Raw genomic sequence first — 24,448 nt, 5'->3', positions numbered from 1 at the left:
TTCCAATTGTCAAACGTACTCGGAAAAACGTATTTCGGCCTCCGTTTGAAAATTTGAGAAAGTTGCAATTTTACACGATTTGGCAACCCTGTAATGTCTTTGGATGAAGTCTCAACTTATTTTACACAGACGATAGTACACTGAACACATGTATTTAATTCCAGGTCGAAAATTCTCCGCACCGCTCCACCGACCTAGTGAACGCTCTACTTTAGGCTCCTCAATACTGAAACGAGAGCAGTATCTTCCAAACGTTCGCTAAGAATATAAAAATAGAACATATTTGTTGAAAATGAATATACACACTTTTTTAGCTACTGGAGAAGGCAAAGTCAATATCAAGATGGAAGATGTGTAATGTAATGCCGCATCTACATTCGACCAGCGCTAGCATATTCAATTCAAAAAGTTATTTATTCTTCATAAAAAACAAACCAATATGATTCACAATCTGCTGTGAATTCTACATACTCTTACAAGAACTCATACATAAGAATAATTTTTTACAATAAAAAACTCAAACAAAATAGTTGAAATTAAATCAAATAGAAAGTGATCCTCAAAAAATCTTAATCCTAGTTTTGATCATGATTGAATTCATCTGGGAAGAGTCGTGAACCGACAGTGCTTTCATTTTATATATGGATGGATGGTTTGCCAGCGCTGGCCTAGATGTGGACTAGCAGGGTGGCCAGTTGGCCACCTACCGGGAAAACCTTGAATTCCTCATGATTCTACTAACCGGGAAAAATACCGTGAATTCCTCATCAATTTTTCATAAATTTCAATTAATTTAGTAACAAAGTGTAACAATAAACTCAAATAAAAAACATACTTGACGGCTAGCAATAATAATTGGCAATGTTTTTTGAACTACCTAACCAAAAAAAAATCTAAAAGCATCGATATTCTTGTCATGTCAAAAATTATCAATATATTTGGAAATTTAAATAATATGCTATTCGCAATTCGTCATGGAAGATCAAACTGAAGATTTCCATAATAAATTCTTTACGAATGTATCTTGTTCCTCAAATACTGCGGATACTCTACCTGGGAAATTTGAAATTTTACTCTGGAAAACCGGAAATTACTCATGAATTTTTATTTTAAAATGGGTAGCCACTCTGACAAGACATTACCATAGATGAAGGATAAGCGTAAGGAAAGGATAAACTATATTTCTTGTCTCTGGCATTACCAGGCTTGGCCAACATGTGGCTACAACATTAGGCTTAAATTTATTATCGCTGGATGAAGGAATTTTCCAGAATACGGAATAAAACACATGTTTTATTAATAAATATAGAATTTAATGAATGTTTTTCAATTTTCAACAGACACAACATATTTGAGCTCTCAATGTATTTTTAAATCTTTTTGATTGCGTAATACGAACAAACAATAAACATATAGAAAAATATGGGGGAGTGACAAGGAATGAAAAAGAACAGGTAACAATAAAAAAAGCTAATCGAATATCTACTTCAACTACAAACTATCATCAGACTTTTTGCTAACAATACAATCTAGTTCTGGCCACCGTCCAGGTCCATTGAGGAAGTTGACACATACAATGATCACGTTCATAACAATAATTATAAAAACAAAGCGCACAGTACTTCCACACAAATGTCCTTTGACCGACTGCAGCCAGGAAGAGTGAGGTTAGGTTAGACCGGTGTCGCCTACATTCCCATACCCATGCCGCCCATTCCTCCCATTCCACCCATGCCTCCCATAGCAGGCATGGCTGGCTCCTCTTTGGGCAGTTCGGCGACGACCGCCTCAGCTGTGGTCAACAGCGACGCCACTCCCGCAGCGTCCGTCAGCGCCGTTCGCACAACCTGCCAACACACATCAACACCTTTCAAAACACACATTCAAACAAGTAGTTTATACTCAACTCACAAACTAATAACTAACTTATAATACAAGAAAATTAAAAAAATAAATTATACTGTCAACAAAAATGAAATAGTTGTTTTGTTTACTTTGAGGATAGAAACATGGGAATCTACTGTGCAATGACTACTGCACATTCTCTGCTACTGTGAATATTGACAACAGGGTAGACAACTATAGTGAGGTCCACGTTATAATAGCAATGGAGAAAGATAGGAGAACAACGTTGCCGAACCTCTGTTTTGTCAATACCTTCTATAGATGGTAGCTGATACAGGTTTATTGATGTAATATTAACTACAAAGTAATTGAAAAAAACTAGTAGTTCTGTGAACAGTGGACCTCACGCAGGTTTCTCATCCACTTGTGGATCTAATGTCACCTGTTTGAAATGTTAACAAACTCAGTTTACGTTACAATTTGTATACATCTATTTCCGTGATAATGATGAAAATATTCCTCAAATATTTGATAATTATTTTTTCAGTCAAAAATATTATAATTTCTCCAGCATTATTTAATCATTTTAATTAATTTATTTATGTAATTTTCAATTTTCATTTGATTATTTCTGTGGACAATATTTATCATCATAAAAATTAATCAACTACTATTTTAGTTGTAGACAATATTTAACATCATAAACATTAATTTCTTCAATCTCCAATATTTTTTATTCAAAATTATCAGTTATTTGATAAACTTATGTTCTCGTGACCAAAAACTACACAACATCTCAAGAATTTGGAAATATACAGTGTATCTCTGGCATTTGAGACTCATGAGCTATATATTTGTTGTGTATCTGCCATACCCTAAATTTTTCTAGATATTTTTAACTGAATTTTTAGTTTTATCAGGTACAATAATTATTATTAGCCTATTCGAATTGAGAAACACTAATTCATTTAAGAGAGAAAGCAATAGGAACGCCCTATACATACATTAGTGTATTAGTTTATGAATGCAGAATGAATGAATGCAAAATTCTGAGGTGTAGTAGTCTCGCTTGAATTCGCGCTGTATTTATGAGACCATGAGACAGCTCATGAAAGAGCGGCTATGAAATGCGATTGAATTCAGAGCGCATGCGCCGTTCAACGGTGCATTTCTCTTGTGTCGCTCCCAAGTGTCAAGTGGAATAGACACGGCTTATTCAGCCGTGTAATCCACTTGTAAGCTGATAGATTATGATTAATTCTATAGTCTGATTAATCCTATCTTCAGAGTAGATGGCATATAATGATATCGAAGTATGGAGGAATTCCTTTTCCTTTCATATTATCCTTAAAATTCAAAATTTTAAAAGCCTTGTCTATAGATCGACGCGCAGTTGAAAAAGGAATATTCCTGCCAAATCTCATCAAATTCTATCAACGCGTTTGGCCGTAATTGCGTTACATACAGACAGACAAAAGAAAATTCTAGTTATAACATAGACCTTACTACGTTCGGTCAATAAAAGTTCAAATACTCGCAATGGCGGAGAGTATGAGTGAGAGAGCATTGACTATAGGACCCTGTAAAAGCTGTTGGCATTCAAGTGAAACTCATTATCTGTAGCGATAAGACAAGAACACGGTAATAGCTGTTTAGTTCCCGTGGCCGGGCGAGATGTTTCCAATCGAGGACTTAGCTGTGACAGGAATCACATTCATTCCCTGCAACAGAACCCGGCCAAGTAACGTACGATATTTTTGCTACACAATCATCAAATAATTTTATGTAAATTAGTAAATAACAAAATGTAACTTCATGTGTTTCAACATAGGGGATCAGAAGTTAGCTGGAAAATCAACTTACTCGATCTCTGCTAGCAAAAGTTCCCTATTGAAAGCTCACATATTCTCCATGGAAGCGCTAGTGTTCAAGCTTATGTCAAATATTTTATAATACAAATTAATTGAGATTTCTTGTACATTGGAATGTAGGCGCTCAGTCTCTGTCATCTGATCTACCCACCACACGAAAGCGCCAGCGTTCCAACTTCTGGTCCCCAATAGCCAGGACCTACAAAAAAATGGCCGCCTTATGTGATGGCCGCCGTATGTGGTGGCCGGCATTGATATTTTAAACGGGAACTAGACGACCTGAGATTTCGACAAACTGAGACGCTCTCTAACATTAGCTGATTAGTGATTTTTTCTCAGTAGGAAAATTCGTACGAAAAATTGTGCCATTTTTTTCTAGGCTCAGGTTCGGTAGAGTATAGGTCCTGCTATAGCCCATATTCAAAAGATCAAAAACTTGTGAACAGAAACAGCTAATCAGGCTTCTTATTAATGTATTGCCAATGCCATCTCTAGGTATCGCACGACGAGAAAACTCGTCGACCAGGGTCCCTCTCGTTGTTCACAATTAATACTCTCATTTAAAATATGCACTGAGACTGGAAATGATAGAAAAGTCACAGTATACATACAGTATGGAAACTCCGCTAGTACCCTGGCACAAAAATCCACCATCTTGTTAGAAAGTTCCGCATTGTAATAGTATTGATGGAAGGTTCGGATCACTTTACTGATCCGGACCAATTTATCTCGTTCACTGCCGCGAGCCAATCAAAATACTACGATTGGAACTTTCCAACAGATGGCACAGTCATGTGACGTGTCTAGTATTTGTGCCATGTAAAAAGCATTGGTTGGATAGGCGTTTGATTGATAGTTTCCATTCTGTATCTATTCTGTGGCTTTCCCACTTTCGGGACGAGTATCGCGAGTGACCTTGACTTTTCCGGCCTCAAACTAAGATCAGCTGTTTTTATTTACACTGATCGTGAAACTATATCTTTCCAACCTAGAAACTGTCCGGGAAGTGGAGGTTTTCTGTGAAAAGTAGTGAAAAAGCTGTTGACATTATAAATCACCAATAGATGTCCAGAGAGAGATTGATTGAGTACTTTATGTAGATTACAATATATACTGCCTTATACACTTATACAATAACTTACAATTCAGCAAAGTTTTAGATGAATTTACATAACATAAACTAAGAAAATAATATTATTGAACTGTACAATGATATGAAAAAAAAATCAATTTGGAATAACTATACAAGATAATATTGTAATGCATCTACATAAATTGGCGGAGCTTTGGACATATTAATGGACATTCTTTGGAAAGAATATTAAAAATATCCTTCCTAGTAACTCTCTACCAAGGGAGAGAGAGATTGATTGATTGATTGATTATATGCCTTTATTAGGGCGGAATTAGGACTCCTGGTCCTCTCTGCCACACAACCTTTTACAAAAGAAGACAAATTTACATAAGAACAGAAAAAATAGATTACATATTATGTAATAAGATTAATATAAGTAAATAAAACTCTTAATCAAAATACAATAACATATAATAAAAGAGAATTTTAAACTTTATTTATTTTTACAATTGGAAACAATATTTCAAATTCCACTAGATAGATTCCACTAGATAGATAGATAGATAGAGAGAGAGAGAGAGAGAGTACATTGCTGTAAAATGTGTTTGTTTATAAGGAGATTATAACGTGGTTACAAGAGATTCAGTTTTATTATTGAATGCGGCCTTACCTTGGTGGGATCAATGATGCCCTTCTCAATCATGTTGACGTACTCGTTGTTCAGGGCGTCGTATCCCATGTCGCCAGTGCCCTCGGCCACCTTGCTGACGACGACCGACGCGTCGACGCCTGCGTTCTGGGCGATGGTCATGCAGGGCATGCGCAGTGCCTTCTGCACAATGTCTATGCCGGTGGCCTGGTCCGCGTTGGCCGTGATCACCTGTTTCAGTATGGCGGCGCATCGCAGCAGCGCGGTGCCCCCTCCCGGCACGATGCCTTCCTCCACCGCCGCCCGCGTCGCGTTCAGCGCGTCCGTCACGCGGTCCTTCTTCTCGTTCACTTCAACCTAAAATAATAGTCGTTTATAAAACAGTTTTATAATGCACGAGTTAGATGTACGAGACACAAGCGAGCGAGCGTAGCGAGGAGTGAACGCGTGCCTTATGCGTAAATGCCGTTGTCGATCACAACAGGGTGAGAATCTCACATCGGGTAGATTTCAATTTGTCTAAATAACCTAAAAGATTATGTTCAATTATGCTTTAATGGGGGATCTTGAGTTTATACTTTTAAATGGCAATCTATGTTGATATTAGAAATTTTCGATTCTTGAATAATAAACACAAATAATGAAAAGTCATTTGATCAGCTGTTTTAGCACACTTGAAATTTGGACAATATGAATGTCAACAATGCTTGTCGTTGTCGACTGCGGAAATTTACGCACAAACGAAAATGCACCTTTACGATTACTTTAAATACTATATAAAAATTTTGTAAACAGTATATTTGAAGGGCACAGGGGAAAAACGATCAGTCACAAAATCTTTTTTCTTTTTCTCTTTCTCCTTCTCCTTCTAAGCTGAGAATATTTTTCGTTTTTCCCCTGTGCCCTTCATTTATCAAAGACCACTAAGCAAAGTATCACATTACTGACATGCTGTAAGGTTAGAAATTAACCAACTAGCCTATATGGTGATAAGATAAAAAAATAATAATAGGTAAAAGACTACTCAGAGAAAGTGAACAGTAAATTTGAAATACTGAAAACAAGACACACTGAAAACATGACGTACTGGAAACTTGATAAACTGAAAACTTGACAAAATGGGAACTTGACAAACTGAAAACTTGAACAGTGTTTAAAGATCCCCTGCTATGGGATTGATTGTAATCCCACACAATTCACATTTTAACATGGTTGTAGATAAAATTCATTCATTATTCATTTGCATTATTGCAATACAATACAGTTTTCAAAGCAAAAACTCAAATCAGATAAATTATCATTATATACCTAATATTTTATATTAGAATAATAAAATATTCTACTATAATGAAATCCTTTCAGTTGAAATATATAAATGAAATAGGTACCTATATACATCAAAATTGGACTTGAGATGACATTTCGTTTTATCAATGGTTTAGCAGAATTAAATAACTAAAGTGCGAGATAAATTACTTTTAACATGAAGAGGAGAAGCCCATTTCTCCCTCCATAGTTTGTAGCATAGACACAGACGGACATCCTGCGCACTATTGGATGCGCCGTGTCATTTTGCTTCATGTTCTTGTGATCAAAACATCTCTGTAACATACACAAACCAATATACCAGCTGACCAGTACACTACTTGGAACATTGCCAGTGGAGGGGAGTGTTGCCGCGTCGCGTTACAAAGCTCTTTCACTCAGACACAAAAGAAGGAGAATGCTGCTAGGGAGTGGGAGTGATTAGTGGAGGATAGAGCATCGGACCTCTCCGTCTTCGAGAAAGAGCCGTGTTAAAAGTAATTTATCTCGCACTTTAAATATGATTTACTTGTTGAGATGTCTCACCTCACTTGAGCCGCCCACTTTGAGAACGGCAACACCAGACGCCAGTCTGGCCAACCTTTCTTGCAGCTTCTCACGTTCGTACTCAGATGTTGTTTCTTGGATTTGATCCCTGAGTTGTTCAGCTCTTCTATCAATGTCTGACTTTTTGCCTTTTCCCTAAAACAAGAACATAATATACATTACAATGTTATAATTGAAATTAAAAAAATATATATAAAATCATAATTATTTCCAAACCATTGAAAGCTTCGATAATTGAAAATACCAAACAGCTTCTTTTAAGCATGTATGGTTTAGTAACAGTAATATTGTATGGTTTTTGTTGGTAGGGGTACTTAACAATAAGGTTAAGCCTCAGCCTCACATGACATAGGCCTATTATGTCTTATTCTTTCATGATATAAACTACCCTAAACATGATAATTCAAATTCAAGAAGAAAGTTTGATCTTCCTATACCTCAAATAAGATTGGCAAAGACACATAAGAGTCATTAATATCAGAGATACATGATATTCAATAAACTTCCACTATGGGTTCGTAATCTGCCAGAGAAAATTTTTAAATTAGTTGTTAGTAGATGCCTGAAGAGTCAGCCATTCTCTAATCTTAGTGAATTTATGGCATCCAACCCAGATACAATTGAAAAATGATCAAATCTTGCTGATCTACGGCACCTGTTTTAAAGTTTGTAACATTGTTTTTGACACGCTATTCTTTGAGTGAGCAATTAGAGATTATATTTTAGTAGAACATATTGTAAAATTTATATATTATTGTTTTAATGGATTACTGTATAAATGTTGATTGTTTGTGACCTTGACGAAGCCTATTACAATTTTTTTGTTTAATGGCAAATAAAGTATTCTAATTCTTAATTTTATTCAATCCTATTCACAACATTTACAAATTATAAGCAAAATGATAACAAGATCACACAGCTCAACAAGATAAAAATAAAAATCTGGTGTGGCGCACTCACACAACTTTCCTTGCCGTTATCATTGATCACCTGACGCTAGTGTTCACGCGCATCTCAAGTCTACTATTCACAGATCAGAGCCAGCTGGTGACAGGACAATAACGCTGGAGACACACGAGGTCTGTTATCTCTTCATAGTGAATACAACAGTTGCCAACAGTTTGCAATTGAATAATCACATTTTCTCGAATTTCAAGCTTATTTTCAATTTTAGGTGAAAATGTTACTGAAAATTAATTGTGAGATTTTCATGTTCAATCTTTTCCACTTGAATTTTGTTTGTTTATATTGTATCTGAAGCCTGATAATTGGGAATCTAAAATCAAACTTTGCATAGATGGGGTGGAGCTCCTGAATTTTTTACAGATATGGGACTTGTGGCAGTTGATGGAGCTTATCAATGACTAATATTTATCAAAATCGTTGGAGCCGTTTTCCAGAAAATCACGAAAAACTCTGTATTTAACGCCATTTTAGCCGCCATCTTGAATTAAACTTGATCGAAATTGTTCGTGTCGGATCCGTATAGTGTAAAGACCTTAAGTTCCAAATTTCAATTTCAAGTCATTCCGTTAATTGGGAGATGAGATATCGTGTACACAGACACACACACACACACATACAGACCAATACCCAAAAACCACTTTTTTGGACTCAGGGGACCTTGAAACGTATAGAAATTTGGAAATTGGGGTACTTTAATTTTTAAAACAGGCAGCCTGTTGGACTGACTACCCCATACACGTTCAGTTCAATTCTGTCCGGCAAGCGCTTCAAAACACATTGATTTCTTTGTGCGTTAAAAGTTTTTAGTAGTCAAGTTGAATATGTGTAGTAAGTTTTTCTTAGTTTTGTGTAGTTGTTCATTTTCTGAAGAAATAATATAAACTGCTTCCTTCTTTAGTCTATCATGATAATCTGGTGATTTAACTTTCCACAAGGATTTCTCACTTTGATACACACTAATAAATTCCTCTAAGCATTGGTTCTCTTTTTCACAATCACAAAAAATCACAGCAACAATTCACAACTACTTGAAACAACTCGATACTACTAGCAACAACTCGAAAATGCAAATGAAGTTCGGCCGGTGGCCTGACACCGCTTCACATTCACATACACGTTCAGTTTTGACTAAAACAGTTTCCGGCAAACCGGTTGAACTGATTGGTTTTCATTCGATCACCGGTAGCCTGTACAGTATTAACTGACAGTCCAGCCGGACCATACACACGCTACGGCCGCCTGTCACAGGCGGACTGTTCAGGCAAAACTGACAAGCTTGCCGGTACGGGGAGCTGTAATTAATGGGTCTCCACATCAACTAAAAGCCATCATGGGGATATTTTTTAAACAAAATGTTATTGAAGAATAACTGTTATGATACTATGTTGAGGAGAGCATACGGTACCTTCAAGAGCAGAGTGTCGTCCTTAGTGATGAGCACTTCGCCGACCTGGCCGAGGTCGGTGGGTGTGAGGTCCTCGAGCTTGAGGTTGGCGCCCTCGTCGCCAAACACGATGCCGCCGGTCGCAATCGCCATGTCCTGCAGCGTACTCTTGCGGTTGTCGCCAAAGCCGGGCGCCTTCACCGCCGCTACTTGCAGTCCGATTTTCAGTCTGCAACATGTTACATACGGTATTGTAGAAAATATTATAACATCTGTATTTTTTTATTGGTGGAGAGTCCCTGACGGAAGTTCCACCTCTCATGAGTATATAATTCAAGCAGTCAGTGGGCCTCACTGTTATATATCGGGCGGAGTTCTACAGTTCAAGGCTGTGCAAAGGCTAAAAATAAACATTCTACTGGTGACATTTTTCAAAGTTTTTCGATTTGTATATCGTCAAGCTATCAAAATGAAAAAGTTTTCTCAAAAAAACATTTTTTCCGATCATTACTTTTTGAGATATGAGCGTTTTAAGTTTAAATTTTTGGGACACAACATTTCAAATTCGGTAAGAGATAAATCAACGAGATTCAGAGGATGAATTCTTCATGGTATTTTTGATTGAATTAAACAAAATTTTTCCGAAAATATCAACTTTTGAGAAAGTTATTCAATTTACTAAAAATGACCAAAAATAACTTTTAGTTGCGTTATTTTTGGTAAATTGAATAACTTTCTCAATAACTGATATTTAAAAAAAAAATGTTTTATTCAATCGACAATACCATAAATAATTTATCCTCTAAATCTCATGGATTTATCTCTTACCGAATTTGAAATGTTCTGTCCCGAAAATTTAATCTTTAGGCGCTCATATCTCAAAAAGTAATGATCGGGGAAAAAATGTTTTCCTGAGAAAACTTTTTCATTTTGATAGCTTGATGATATACAAATCGAAAAACTTTGAAAAATATCACCAGTGGAAAGTTTATTTTTAGCCTTTGCACAGCCTCAACATGCCATCCGATAACACTGAAAAAATGCACATTAGACACATATATGTTGTGGAATTTCTCCATAATATTGTGAAAAGCTGAAATAAAAAAAGATAAGTCAGTTCAACATGTACTGAACTATAGTATCGGTGTTTACATGTGGAACTACGATATCTTTTCCATTTCACCTTAATTTGTAGAAAGAAATCTACAAAGTAAATAAAATTGGAAGGATGCCCAATAATAATTTATGACAACTTTTTGTGTAGTTGAGAAGTTGATATTGTGGTAATTATTCATATTAAATAAAAATACTAAGAAATTGTCACAGATTTATTGATACTTAGAAAGGCCGGTTTCGGTTGTTACACCAAGATTGACAATGGTGTACAATCTTGGTGTAACAACCGAAACCGGTCTTTCTAACTATCAATAAATCTATGGTTTTTGACAATTTCTTAGTATTTTCATTTAATTAATTAATTGACAATGTGATTCTATATAGTATGAGAGAACATGTTTCTGTTATGTTGTCAAACTTCAGTTAAAATTACTGTACTTATATAAAATTCAACAAATATCGACGTGTAAATAACACGTTTTTGTTCTATAACAAGAGTTTGAAAAATAGGCTGTGATTACACAGATTCAATCTGTGTAAAAGTGTATTATACATGTATATGGAATTCAAATTCAAATTTATTTATCCTTAATGATAATTACAAAGTTTAAAGCTTAAAGTATAAAATACATCAATTAATAATATAATAAGTAATTATATAATATGTAAGGAGGGTCCCTGCAAGGTAGAAAACCTGTGCGCAGAGGCCGAGTGTTGAAAATTTCTTACATAAATTTTTAGCAAAATAAATCTTAGATTGATGATTATACTCGAAGATTTCCATAGTATAAAAATGTAAATATTCATATAATATTTGATATAATGTGGTAATAAGAAAGAAGATATGAAGTTGTGCAGAAGAAGAAGACTTTCTATAAAAACAATATATTAATTATATTCTTCACTAACTCATTTCAATTAATTTATCAATGTTGAGATAAAGCTCAAGTAAATATGACGAATGTCCGAATTCTTGTTGCATGATCTGGAATGAGGTCATTAGGCATTCTATTTTTCCAACAATAAAGTTTTCACTTGTGGGATGATACAAAATTTGTGTTCTTTCAACTGCTCCGTAACAACTCATCTAAAAACATTTTTTCAACAAGAAACTACTTTAGGGCTAATCCAGACAAGATTGAGAAGTAAATTGTGATAAAGTAACTTAAATTCTAGAAATGAGAGATCTAGTTTTTTTCGGGGAAATCCGTTGTTTCTACACATAAACATCGCAATGTTGACTTCCTACCATTATTTGAACATTGTTGATTGGAAGTAGTACTAATATTTTTTAATTATTCAAATAATTATTTATTTGGATAAATAGGTTTGTTTTATGTCAATTGAATAATTGGATTATGTGTGTTTGAAAATATGGAACAGAGTGAATAATATAGTAAAATTACCTGTTGACGACCAATGTGCTGAGCGCTTCGCCGTCGACATCCTCGGCAATGATCACGAGAGGTTTCCTCTGAGAATTGGCTAGCTCCAGGGCAGGAATGATACTTTGGATGCTGCTGATCTTCTTTTCACTCAGTAAAACCAGAGCATCTTGAAATTCCACCTTGGCTCCTGTCGAAAAATTTCAAACATCATATCATTCGAAAAATCGACTAATAGCTTGCCTGACACCTTGATTCTTTATGCAAGCTTTGAGTTATCTTTCCAGGTAGCTTATTGGGATACAATATTCAAGTTGATTAGAAACGTAATGTCATAGAGATAAAAAAATATAATGCTATTATTTTATCTATGGTAGTGTTCTGTGGTATGTAAATTATGTATTTATATAGAAGCACCATTTTACGACAAAAATCAAAATTACTTTGAATGATGATCATTTATATTTTATAGATAACTTAATGAATAAAAAAGAAGAAAAAACCATTGTTTTTGAAAACAAGATTCTTCGAAAAATTTTTGGCCCAACACAAGAGAACGGAGTTTGGTGCATCAAGCACAACTATGAAATACGCCAATTATTCAATGAAGCAGACATAGTGGGTGAGATTAAAAGCAGAAGGTTACGGTGGACGGGACACATTCTGAGGAAAGAAGAAAGCGCTCTGACAAACAGTGTACTGAGGAATACTCCTATAGGAAGGAGACCAGCTGGAAGGCCAAAAACTAGATGGTGGGACCAGGTCCGGAAAGATATGAGGAGGATGGTCCTAAAAGAGGAGGATGCGGGTGACCGAAACTTTTGGAGAGGCTTAGTTGATGAGGCTAAACATGATTACAAAGAGCATAAAAGGTACAATTATTTACAAAGTATTAATACAATTGGTTGATTATTTGCTGATCTAAGAAAATGTGGCCCCTACTATATATGAATATGTGTTGGGATGCCACTAATTTTGCTATTGTTTAAGATTTTATGCCAAAAGTTAAAAATTCTAATGAAGATACATTTTGCGAGTCATTAGAAGTTCATAAAAACCACATTTCTATACACAAATTTAAAAAAGAAAATTGATAACCTAAGATGTAGAAATAATGAATTTGTTTACCTTTAGATGTGTTGATGAAGTAGGGCGATATGTATCCTCTATCGAATTTCATTCCTTCTATAACTTCCAGTTCGTCTTCCAGAGTTTTACCGTCTTTAACAGTAATAACACCCTCCTTTCCAACCTGAAGAACACAATATTATGAATTTTAAAAAATATACACTGTTTTGATTTTTATAATTATCATAAAATACAAATTAAAATCGAATTATAAATTTGGTCTATAGCTTTGAGAATTGAAGAATAATTTTGATCAGCAAGACTGAAATAGTTTGAAAAAGTATGGCAAATAGTTGAGAATGTTGTGATAATTGAGTGACCTTTTTCATAGCGGCCGAGATGAGTTCACCGATAGCCTTATCACCATTGGCAGATATAGTAGCGACCTGTGCTATTTCTTCAGGTGTTGTAACGGGCTTTGATAGTGCTTTCAGATGTTCCTTTATGGCGTCGACAGCTAGCATCACACCTGGGTGTAAACAAAAAGTGAAAACATTAAATTATTCGGATCTTAACCGAATGTACAAATTCATGAATTTTAGAAATATACTAAAATAAGAAATAGAAATATATTATAGAATTGGTTAATAAAACATGCCAGATCAGAGGTATTTCTGGAAAAATTTCGCAAATGGTTGAGATCGTAAAAATTATGAATATTGTCATAGAGAAACAATAGCATAAGTAGATATCCCATGGTATAGGGCCTTTATGTCGCAACTTTTACTGTTATCTCAAGCCTATAGTCCACGTAGTTCTTTCCCGTAAAGCTTTATGACTCTGGTAGTCTCTCATATTGTGCCGTTCATACACTCTTACCCGGTCAAAACAGTAAAAATCGACAATAATCAACAGTAATCGGCTTGAGATAACAGTAAAAGTTGCGACATAAATGCCCTATACCATGGGATATCTACTTACGCTATTGTTTCTCTATGATATTGTTTACTTATTACATGCTATAGTATTGTATTTCAGGTTGTGCTCTTAAACCTGGTTTCGAACATACAAATAATATAATTCAATTTATTTAAATTTGTAGATTTAATTGACCATTGGACTCAAAAAAGTATCCTACTAACTGGGCCACACTTTATCAAATAACTATCTATAATCTATAGAATAGCGATTCGATCATTTCATTGTGTTGCATAATCAAATTCATTCAAATACGGAATTCATAATGATAATTGCATTCTTAGAGCTTGATAACAAACAGGAGTAGGTCACGAAATCAATGTCAGCGCCCAAGTTATAACTTATGCTGGTCAAGTTATTATTATTATTGATATAAAGCTGGGTTTTCGTTTGTGCGTAAATGCCGTCATCGACCACGACAGGGTGAGGATCTCACATTTGGAAGATTTCAATTTGTCTAAATAACCTAAAAGATTATGTTCAATTATGTTTCAATTGGTGATCTTGAGTTTATACTATCAAATGGCAATATGTTGATATCATTAGAAATGATTTTATTCTTGAATAATAAACACAAATTATGAAAAGTTATTTGATCAGCTGTTTTAGCACACTTGAAATTTGGACAATATGAATGTCAACAATGCTTGCCGTCGTCGACTGCGGAAATTTACGCACAAACGAAAATGCACCTTAAGACTAAATTATTGCAAAATCTTACATTCTTGATAGTCTATTGATATTATTATGCTTAGAAAAGGTATGAATGATCTAGACATATTCTATTTATGCATCTGCATCTCAAATGTATTTTGTCTATTAGATTCGTTATTTTAGGTCACATATTTACACTAGACAAAGATATGTGGAATTTCTACATAATTATTAAGGTGGGATTATCAAGATATTGATAGTTAGTTCTACATAGGAACTAGTTTGGTTAAATAAACAAGTGGAACTGGCAATATCTTATTATATAACTTTTAGGGCCGTTTGCACAGTGTAAATTTAAGCTAAAGCTTAAACCAAATCTGGATTTTTTTTGTTTAACTTGACATCTGTAAAGATTTGATAGGGAAACAGCTGAATCTGATAGTAAATTATTTTTCGACGGTTGTTTTTAATGCTTCTGTAGACGATAATATTATTAATTCAGGTTATAGTGAATCATTATTTGAATGTAAAAATAATTGAAATGGAGGAATTGATAGAAGTTTTTAATGTGATTGATAAAGATGACTGCGAAGAAATTTTGAAACTGAGAAAAATTGGACAAAAAACAAATTATTTAAATTTCTGGAATAGAGAATTTTTTAACGGTTTTGCTTGAGTACAGCAACTGCCAATTTAGTATTTTGATTGAATAAACCACTTGATAGAAATTAAGACAATTTTTAACAGTGGTCTTGGATTAGAAAACATGTTTTTAATAACACATAACTGAGATATATTGCTTTCAAGAGATTTCTAATAAACGAGGAAGACCGTAGTAGATTTAAGCGTAACAAAATAACTTTTTTATCTTATATTCTAAAATATATTTTCCGGTGCCAAGTAAACATAAGTTTTTAAATAATTTCTTGATCGCTTTTCACTTTTATAACCGTACAGCTTACAGCTCTGTGGATTTTGAACAAGAAAATACTAAAATAGTAGCTACATAACCTCAATTTACTGATAGTTTGTAAACAAATAAAAAATTTCCTGTAAAAATCAGCCTTCCTGATATTATAAACGATGACATTCTATTACTAACTTAACGCTAAACTAGTTTAACTTAAACTGGATTAGTAAATGCACTGTGAAAACCGATTCAAGTTTAAACTTTCAGACTAACTTAAACTCGATTAACTTAATCGAGTTTAGCAATCTATACTGTGCAAACGGCCCTTAATATAATTTCTATTATATCATTTTTTTTTAATTACACTGTGCTGGAATGTGATAAGAAAATTACGATAAGAATGAGCTTTTATTTGAAATTTTACCCACCCCTTCTGATTTCGATGGGATTGGCTCCTTTGCTAATTTTATCGAATCCTTCCTTGGCAATGGCGCGGGCCAATACGGTCGCAGTTGTCGTGCCATCGCCTGCCTCTTCGTTTGTGTTATTGGCAACATCTTGAACCAGTTTGGCGCCGATATTCTGGAACTTATCCTTCAGCTCCACACCCTTAGCGACTGTTACACCATCCTTGGTTATCTTGGGGCTTCCCCACGATTGTTCCAGAATTACATTTCTTCCCTGCAAGATGAAAAATATGACATAGATAAAACTAACATTGTTTAAAAGAATACATTGAAAAACTCCAAGTTTATTACTCATTGGAATATTTAAAAGATGAAACTAATATTTTTAACCGTCATTAGTTGAAAATAGACATAAAAAAATCAAAAGTTTATATCATACTCATACGCGTTGCAGCTCATCTAATAACAGAGTAGAAAATAAAATAAATGAGAACTCAATGAATTTTAAACTGACAGAAGTCGTGAGGCTCAATGACGGCTTAAGGCTGTGCAAAGGCTAAAAATAAACTTTCGACTGGTGATATTTTTCAAAGTTTTTCGATTTGTATATCATCAAGCTACCAAAATGAAAAAGTTATCTTAGGAAAACATTTTTTTTCCAATCATTACTTTTTGAGATATGAGCGCCTGAAGTTTGAATTTTTGGGACAGAACATTTCAAATTCGGTAAGATATAAACCCATGAGATTTAGAGGATGGATTCTTCATGGTATTGTTGATCTAATAAAACAAAGTTTCTGAAAATATAATTTTATGAAAAAGTTATTCAATTTACTGAAAATGACCAAAAATAACTTTAAGTTGAATTATTTTCGGTAAATTGAATAACTTTCTCAAAAATTGATATTTTCAGAAAATTTGTGTTTTATTAGATCAACAATACCATGAAGAATCCATCCTCTAAAACTCATGGTTTTATCTTTCACCGAACTTGAAACATTCTGTCCCAAAAATTTAAACTTTAGGCGCTCATATCTCAAAAAGTAATGATCGAAAAAAAATGTTTCCTGAGAAAACTTTTTAATTTTGATAGCTTGATAGTATACAAATCGAAAAACTCTGAGAACTATCACCAGTAGAAAGTTTAATTTTAGCCTTTGCACAGCCTTAATCATTGGAATATTTAAAAGATGAAACGAATATTTTTAACCCACATTAGTTGAAAATAGACATTAAAAAATCGAAAGTTTATATCATACTCATACGTGTTTGCAGCTCATCTAATATCAGAGTAGAAAATAAAAATAAATGAAAGCTGAATGAATTTTAAACCGGTAGAAGTCGTGAGGCTCATTGACGGCTTAAATATAAATATCAGGCGAGGTGGAACTTCCGTCAGGGAGTCTCATCCAATAAAAGCCATACAAATAGTATTCAATATATTTATATAATTATAAATGCTTAATCAATTTTGCAGACCATAAATATTTAAATTCTTCTTAAAATAGGCTTGCTACCTATTCTCTTTTTTCAATTAGTCTATTTTTTATTATTTCTTCAGTCTATTTTTTATTGTGTCAAGTGTTATTTTCTATTTATAATGTATGTTCCAAACAATTTTTAATTTTTTCTTTCTTATTAATTTAGTTTCAGTTTGTGTAATCAATTGATTTTCAATGAGGCTTGTTTTGGCATAAAGCTGTAAGCCTTTATATGATGTTGTAATTTTTCTATTGATGTAAATAAATAAATATTTTTACACTGATAAGAACAAATCATCATAAAATGATTGGGCTTGGAAAAACAGGCTTATAGCCCTTACCATTCTATTCCCGGATTTTGATTGAAAATGAGTGCAAAGGAGGTTGTTTTGTCAGCACTCTCAAACACAGAATTAGACTTGACATATAGTAATATAAAGACTGAACAATTCTATTTTGATACAATCTAGATCTAACAAAAACCGGCATTTACATACAATCATAGAGAAACAATAGCGTAAGTAGATATCCCATGGTATAGAGTGTTTATGTCACAACTTTTACTGTTATCTCAAGCCGATTACTGTTGATTATTGTCAAATTTTACTGTTTTGTTGGGGTGAGAGTATATGAAAGGCACAATATGAGAGATTACCAGTGTCACACAGCTTCACGGGAAAGAATTACATGAACTATCGGCTTGAGATAACAGTAAAAGTTGCGACATAAACGCCCTATACCATGGGATATCTACTAATGCTATTGTTTCTCTAAGATACAATCTAGATCTAACAAAGGCCGGCATTTACAATCAGTGAATAGCAGTGACTATTACAAATTTTGTTCTCAAATAAATGGCACGATAACATCATAGATTATTATTTTGAAGGTTTAAGGATAGAGTAGCCTTGAATACTCTGTATCTGTACTTACTTTTGGGCCCATTGTGACGGCAACAGCATCAGCCAGAATGTCAACACCTTGGAGCATGAGACCTCGCACTTCCGGACCAAAACGAACGTCTTTGGCATAATTGCGGTTGAGATGTCTCATGGCCGTGGAACGGAGAGCAAGCGGTAACCTGTACATCTGAAAAAGCAAGAAACAAATCTTATAGATCAGCACAATCGTTTTAAAAAGGAGTTTTTTCTATGGTAATTGATGAAAACCAGTGATCTGCTACGTTAGAGTAGCATCGTTTTTAGCTTCTAACAGTATTATTAAAGCATGTTATTCAAAAATTACACTACTTTAATCCCAGTAGAGAAGCAGCGTAAAGATCCTAAACTCTATCAAGAAATAATGTAATCTATTGTATTTATAATAATGTAATTTCTATTGTAATTAATTGTATTGTATCAGTAATTTACTAAGGTAGAGTAGCGTCGTCGTTATTAGCTTCTAACAGTATTATTAAATGTTATTCATTCAACAGTAATGCATGTTATTAAAAAATTACACTACTTTAATCCCAGTGGAGAAACAGTGTAAAGATCCTAATTTCTATCAAGAAATAATGTTGGCGTTGTGAAATTTCCCATCTAAAGCTGCGTACACATATACGCGCTTCCAACCCGCACCGAGCACGCTCCGCCCTCGTTCCTCCATCGATCCACAGTCGCTCCGCCCACGCACCCATCATGAACGTTACGGAAGATGTTAGATCTTCTCGCGTTCCCCGGTCGAACCACTGTTGCACCTTTAAGGTGCGTACAGACTTTCGCTCTGCTCCGCAACCGAACGTCACTCCAGCAGAGCGATTGATGATCGACCGGGGAGCAACAGTGGTTCGACCGGGGAACGCGAGAAGATCTAACGTCTTCCGTAACGTTCATGATGGGTGCGTAGGCGGAGCGACTGTGGTTCGATGGAGGAACGAAGGCGGTACGAGGGCGGAGCGTGCTCGGTGCTGGTTGGAAGCGCGTATATGTGTACGCAGCTCAAGGATTTAATGCCACATCAACTTGTCGTATACATGTGAGGGAGAGTTCCTGATATTCATTTTCCACGGCAGAGTTGCACTGAGCAAATGAGAACTCTGACGTTATAAGAGCTGTATTTTTTCTATGAAAACCCAATAAGTTATTAGACAGTTTGCGGACTATGTTATTTCTTACACTCACATTGGTCTTTGTGTGAAGGCAGTGCTGTTTAAGGCTAAAAATAAACTTTCTACTGGTGATATTTTTCCAAGTTTTTCAATTTGTATATCATCAAGCTATCAAAATAAAAATTTTTTCTCGGGAAATTTTTTTTTCCGATCATTACTTTTTGAGATATGAGCGCCTAAAGTTTGAATTTTTGGGACAGAACATCTCAAATTCGGTAAGATATAAATCCATGAGATTCAGAGGATGGATTCTCCATGGTATTGTTGATCTAGTAAAATAAAAATTTTCTGGAAATATCAATTTTTGAAAAAGTTGTTCAATTTACCAAAAATAACTCAACTGAAAGTTATATTTGGTTATCTTTAGTAAATTGAATAACTATCTTAAAATTTGATATTTTCAGAAAATTTTTGTTTTACTAGATCAAAAATACCATGAAGAACCTATCCTCTAAATCTCATGGATTTATCTCTTACCGAATTTGAAATGTTCTGCCCCAAAGATTCAAACTTTAGGCGCTCATATCTCAAAAAGTAATGATCAGAAAAAAAATGTTTACCTGAGAAAACTTTTTTATTTTGATAGCTTGATGATATACAAATCAAAAAACTTTGAAAAATATCACAAGTAAAAAGTTCATTTTTAGCCTTTGCACAGCCTTAAAAGGGGTTAGTCTAGAACTAGGATTTCTCCCAGATATTTGGATGTTTTACAGTGGTCAAGCCTATTATCCTTCCATATTACATTAAATTCAACCTCTGTATCACATTTTTCAAGTGAGATCAACACAATTGTGTATTGTAAAACCGGATTTTATAAAATACAGGGTGTTTTGCAATTTTCAAGGTCAAATGTTGTTACGAACCAAACCACAGCTGTTTAGATTTGTTTACCACAGTTTAGTTTGACGGTTGTTTGTGATAGTGGGTTCATTGTTATTCAATAAACAATCAATATAAAGTTGACGGAGTTTGATATAAAGTATATAATAGTATTAATATAAAGTATCAGAGTTTGAGGGTGACCGCCTGAACTATCTGACACAGTCTATCCGGTTCTCCCGGTCAAGGACGAAGAATTCAAGTATCAAGTAAGTAAGTATTAAACATGACGTATCAACTGACTTATGAGCTACTCTGTAGGTGGACAACTTCTCCAGTTTTTGAGACGTCTACTATTGGTTTCCTGAATGTGAACCGCTGTATCATCTGCAAAGTTTCGTATCACTATCGATAATGTACAGTATTGGTGACAATACACTTCCTTGAGACAACCCATTTTTTTGTAAGCCCTAATTTTTCATCATTCGTCTGCACATAAAATCTTCTGTTAAACAGAAATCAGCCTATCAACATGTTGAGAATATAATCCTTACTAAAACAATAGGTAGGTGTTCTCTAGTAGAATAAGAGACAAACATTAAACTCATCCTTTTTTTTCTATGGTAAAGTCCTATAATTAATAGTATCATAGGTATTAGTCAGTAAACAAGGCCACTCCAGTTATTATCAACCTCATATTTTTATATTCATGTTCAATATGTTTTTGAGTGAGGTATGTTTTTGAGAACTTTCCCACTTCTTTCTGGTCTTGAGTCAGCTTGTACCTTAATTGACTAAGTATCCAGCTATTCTGCAAGATGATTCATTTTTTTGAGGATTTTACAAGGATGACAAAGTATTGCAATTGGCCGGTAGATTTTGGCATTATTGTGGTCGTTCCCAGGCTTCAACACAGCCACCACTTTGGCTTGTTTTCACATTTTGGTATTTTTTAATTCACTGAGACTACAGGATTTTACCAGTTGGACAATAAATTATTGTGGCGGCTAAACCAAGATGATAAAAAACTTTGGAGTTTAAACTGAGAAGCCTCCTGAATCTCAAGCGACTTCTAATGATGTATCATGCGGTATTTGGCAATCATGTGCAGTATGGAGTTCTCATCTGGGGCTATTCTCCACATGCCAACGATATCCTGCTTCTTTAAAAGAAGACACTGCGGATTCTTATATACTTTCTTAGTGAATGCGTAGGCCTATTCTTAGTGATTTTTCCCATTGTCGACCTATTTTCAGACGCCTAAAAGTGCACAGCATCTTCGGGTTGTACATATACTAGCCTCAGTTACCGCAGTGAAGATAAACAATGCATTCATACGGTACTCGTGGAAGGCTAAAGTTGAAGATTCCACGCTGTAGGTTGTCAAAAGTGAAGAAATTTTTCCCAGTGTTTGCAATCAAAATGTTCAACCTGCTGCCGGGCTCGGTGAGAGATCTTCCTATTTTGAATGAAAAAGACTAAGAAATTGTCAAAAAACCACTGATTTATATTGATAATTAGAAAGACCGGTTTTGGTTATTACACCATTGTCAATCTCTGATAAACTAAAACTAAATACAAGAGCAGCAGAATTTATACTAGTAGGCGAGTACTGCTATTGGTCGAGGGCATGAACGCCTGCCATTGGCCTAGCTAGACAGTCTCCTCCCCCTCAACGGTGTGACAAAATGGTGGCTTAAGCAACAATCGCCATGATAATAAAATTTACTTTTTAGTACAAAATAAGAACCAAGAAAACAAATGTGAAAGATAATAAAACAAATATGTAAATGGGAAAACTATTGACTAAAGTATGCTTACATGTTTATGATAAAACTAAATTCGTAGTGTTATACTGGTTGAAATGAATCTGGTCATTTAAACTATACTGGGGATTTTCCTTAATTACTCTTGTTATTTCTAAAGCCTCTAGAATATTCAAAGATCTGCCTTTGTTATTAACATGCAGAAACTCAACATTCTCCTTAACTGGGAACTTGTGATTATTTGTTATCAAATGTTCTGCAAAGTTAGATTCCCCATTTTGTTTATTCCAATCTCTGATGTGTTCTTTAATTCTACTTTTGAAACTTCTACCAGTCTGACCCACGTAACAAGCATTACAATCATCACATTTAAGTTTGTACACCCCGCTTTTATCCCAAATATCAATTTTGTCTTTACTCCAGCTAAATAGACTATTTAAAATTGGTTTGGTCTTGAAAGCAACATGAAATCCATTCCTCTTCAATTCCCTACCTATCTTATCAGATACAAGGCCTAAATATGGAATTGTTATCCAAGTCTTCTCCTCACAGTTTGAGCCTACAAAGCTAGAATTGATTGAAATCAATTGAGATCTTCCTATTGGTATGTTCAAGAAGAGACTGTCAAGGTGGCTGATTAAAAGAAGCTATTACAGTGTGATTTCCTTGAAGACAGCTTTGAGGGACTGTGATGCTACGCAATCTTGATTCTCCAAATTAAAGGTATTAAAGGTTTTTTCTTTTCGACACGATCTATCCGGGAGCATTTGGCTAACAATCAAGAATTTGGATATTTGGACTGCAAGAATTTTTACAATGTTATAGTTTTATTAATGATTGCACTATAATACTTATTTTTTAGGGCAGAGCAGCTTAAATCATTACAGTAGCCTACTAATACCGGTCAGTTGTGTTATCTGCAAATTTCATTTCTACTTGGTTATAAAATTAGGACAAGATTGCAAGCAATCTAGTTCAAAATAAACTAGTTTTTCTATTTAAATACTTGTATGCTAATTAAGTAAAACTTAATCAGAAGTAATGTAGAAACCTGATATTTTTTTAAAGTTCATCATTGGAATGAAATGAAAGATACAAGAGTTCAAAGCATGTCTTTTCACGTACCTTAAGAATTATTACTGAAGCGCAGATGAACAATAATACTAACTTTTCAACACAGAGTTTTAGAATAAAATTTTTAGTAGATGAATATTTTTGTAAATTGTTTGAAATATGATTCGAAAATTGAAATTGAGTTACATCAGCAGATTAGCACATGTTCATGAAACAAGAACAAGTGAAAAAGAAAAGAGCAAGCCAAGAGATGAGAGTGAATGAGGATTCTTGTTCTTGAACTGAGTTTCTACTCAAATTTGAATATCATGAAGATGGTAAGAATCAATGCTTTTTTATTTTTAAAATACACTTGTATCATTAAAAAAATGATATTTTATCATTAGAAAATGATATATACCTTCGGCTACTTCTTCTTATGACTTGTCTCTACGCATTACAAATTTATAATTGCTTGAATGAAGAGTAGACGTCAATCAAATTATCGAAGAGTGAATCATCAATATTCTTATTGAATAAGGTCAAATTTACTTGAATGTGATGTGATAATTGATATCAGTTGACTGATTGCTACTATTAACTGAAACTCTTGGGCTTGGTTGCACAAAATCCTGTTAATTTTAACAGTGATTGGATGCTACAAGAATCAAATGGAGACGCATTTTTTTCAATGTGCTGCTGCTGGTCATGACATCAATTCAAACTCAATTCTATGTAATATATACTTGTCTAGAGAGAATCTGGCAATGATGTTGAGCTAAAAGCTATCTGCTTTGTCCGACAGACAATAATATCAACATCAATGTTTAAATTCATCAAGGAGCTGAATTTTATTTTAAAAACCAAAAAAGTTATTTAAACGTTTGCTATAGTGAGGTCCACGTTATAATGACAGTATTTGATCAACTTTGGTTTTGCTATCCTTGTCTATCATTTGACAAAGCCGGTGGTACTATCCTTTTCTAGGTCCACAACGATGACAATTATGTTATTGACAGTGTAGAAATATAATTAA

General features: G+C 34.3%; 1 protein-coding gene across 1 annotated transcript; it reads right to left on the bottom strand.

The window, feature by feature from the left end:
• Nucleotides 1-1,291: 1,291 nt before the first annotated feature.
• On the bottom strand, nucleotides 1,292-23,884 carry LOC111044062 (heat shock protein 60A). The gene is made up of 10 exons (XM_039425347.1): nucleotides 23,485-23,884; nucleotides 18,595-18,750; nucleotides 16,202-16,454; nucleotides 13,612-13,760; nucleotides 13,292-13,415; nucleotides 12,185-12,353; nucleotides 9,684-9,891; nucleotides 7,292-7,447; nucleotides 5,462-5,797; nucleotides 1,292-1,847 (listed from the first exon to the last, which is right to left on the bottom strand). Exons 2-10 carry the CDS (start codon nucleotides 18,748-18,750, stop codon nucleotides 1,689-1,691), a joined length of 1,710 nt encoding a protein of 569 aa, XP_039281281.1. The 5' UTR covers nucleotides 23,485-23,884; the 3' UTR covers nucleotides 1,292-1,688.
• Between the last annotated feature and the right edge of the window lie 564 nt (nucleotides 23,885-24,448).

Source organism: Nilaparvata lugens, chromosome 3, assembly GCF_014356525.2.
Source record: "Nilaparvata lugens isolate BPH chromosome 3, ASM1435652v1, whole genome shotgun sequence".
Lineage (NCBI taxonomy): Eukaryota > Metazoa > Arthropoda > Insecta > Hemiptera > Delphacidae > Nilaparvata > Nilaparvata lugens.
The sequence above is the reverse complement of the archived record's forward strand: the minus strand, read 5'-3'. Positions and strand labels throughout refer to the sequence as shown.

What these genes read in the sequence shown, in the direction of transcription:
- LOC111044062 (XM_039425347.1), bottom strand. Translation starts at nt 18,750, where the DNA reads ATGTACAGGTTACCGCTTGCTCTCCGTTCCACGGCCATGAGACATCTC. An exon ending in ACGACACTCTGCTCTTGAAG is followed by an intron (nt 7,448 to 9,683) that starts GTACCGTATGCT and finishes TTCTTGTTTTAG; the next exon opens with GGAAAAGGCAAAAAGTCAGA. An exon ending in AAGTGGGCGGCTCAAGTGAG is followed by an intron (nt 5,798 to 7,291) that starts GTGAGACATCTC and finishes CTATTATTTTAG; the next exon opens with GTTGAAGTGAACGAGAAGAA.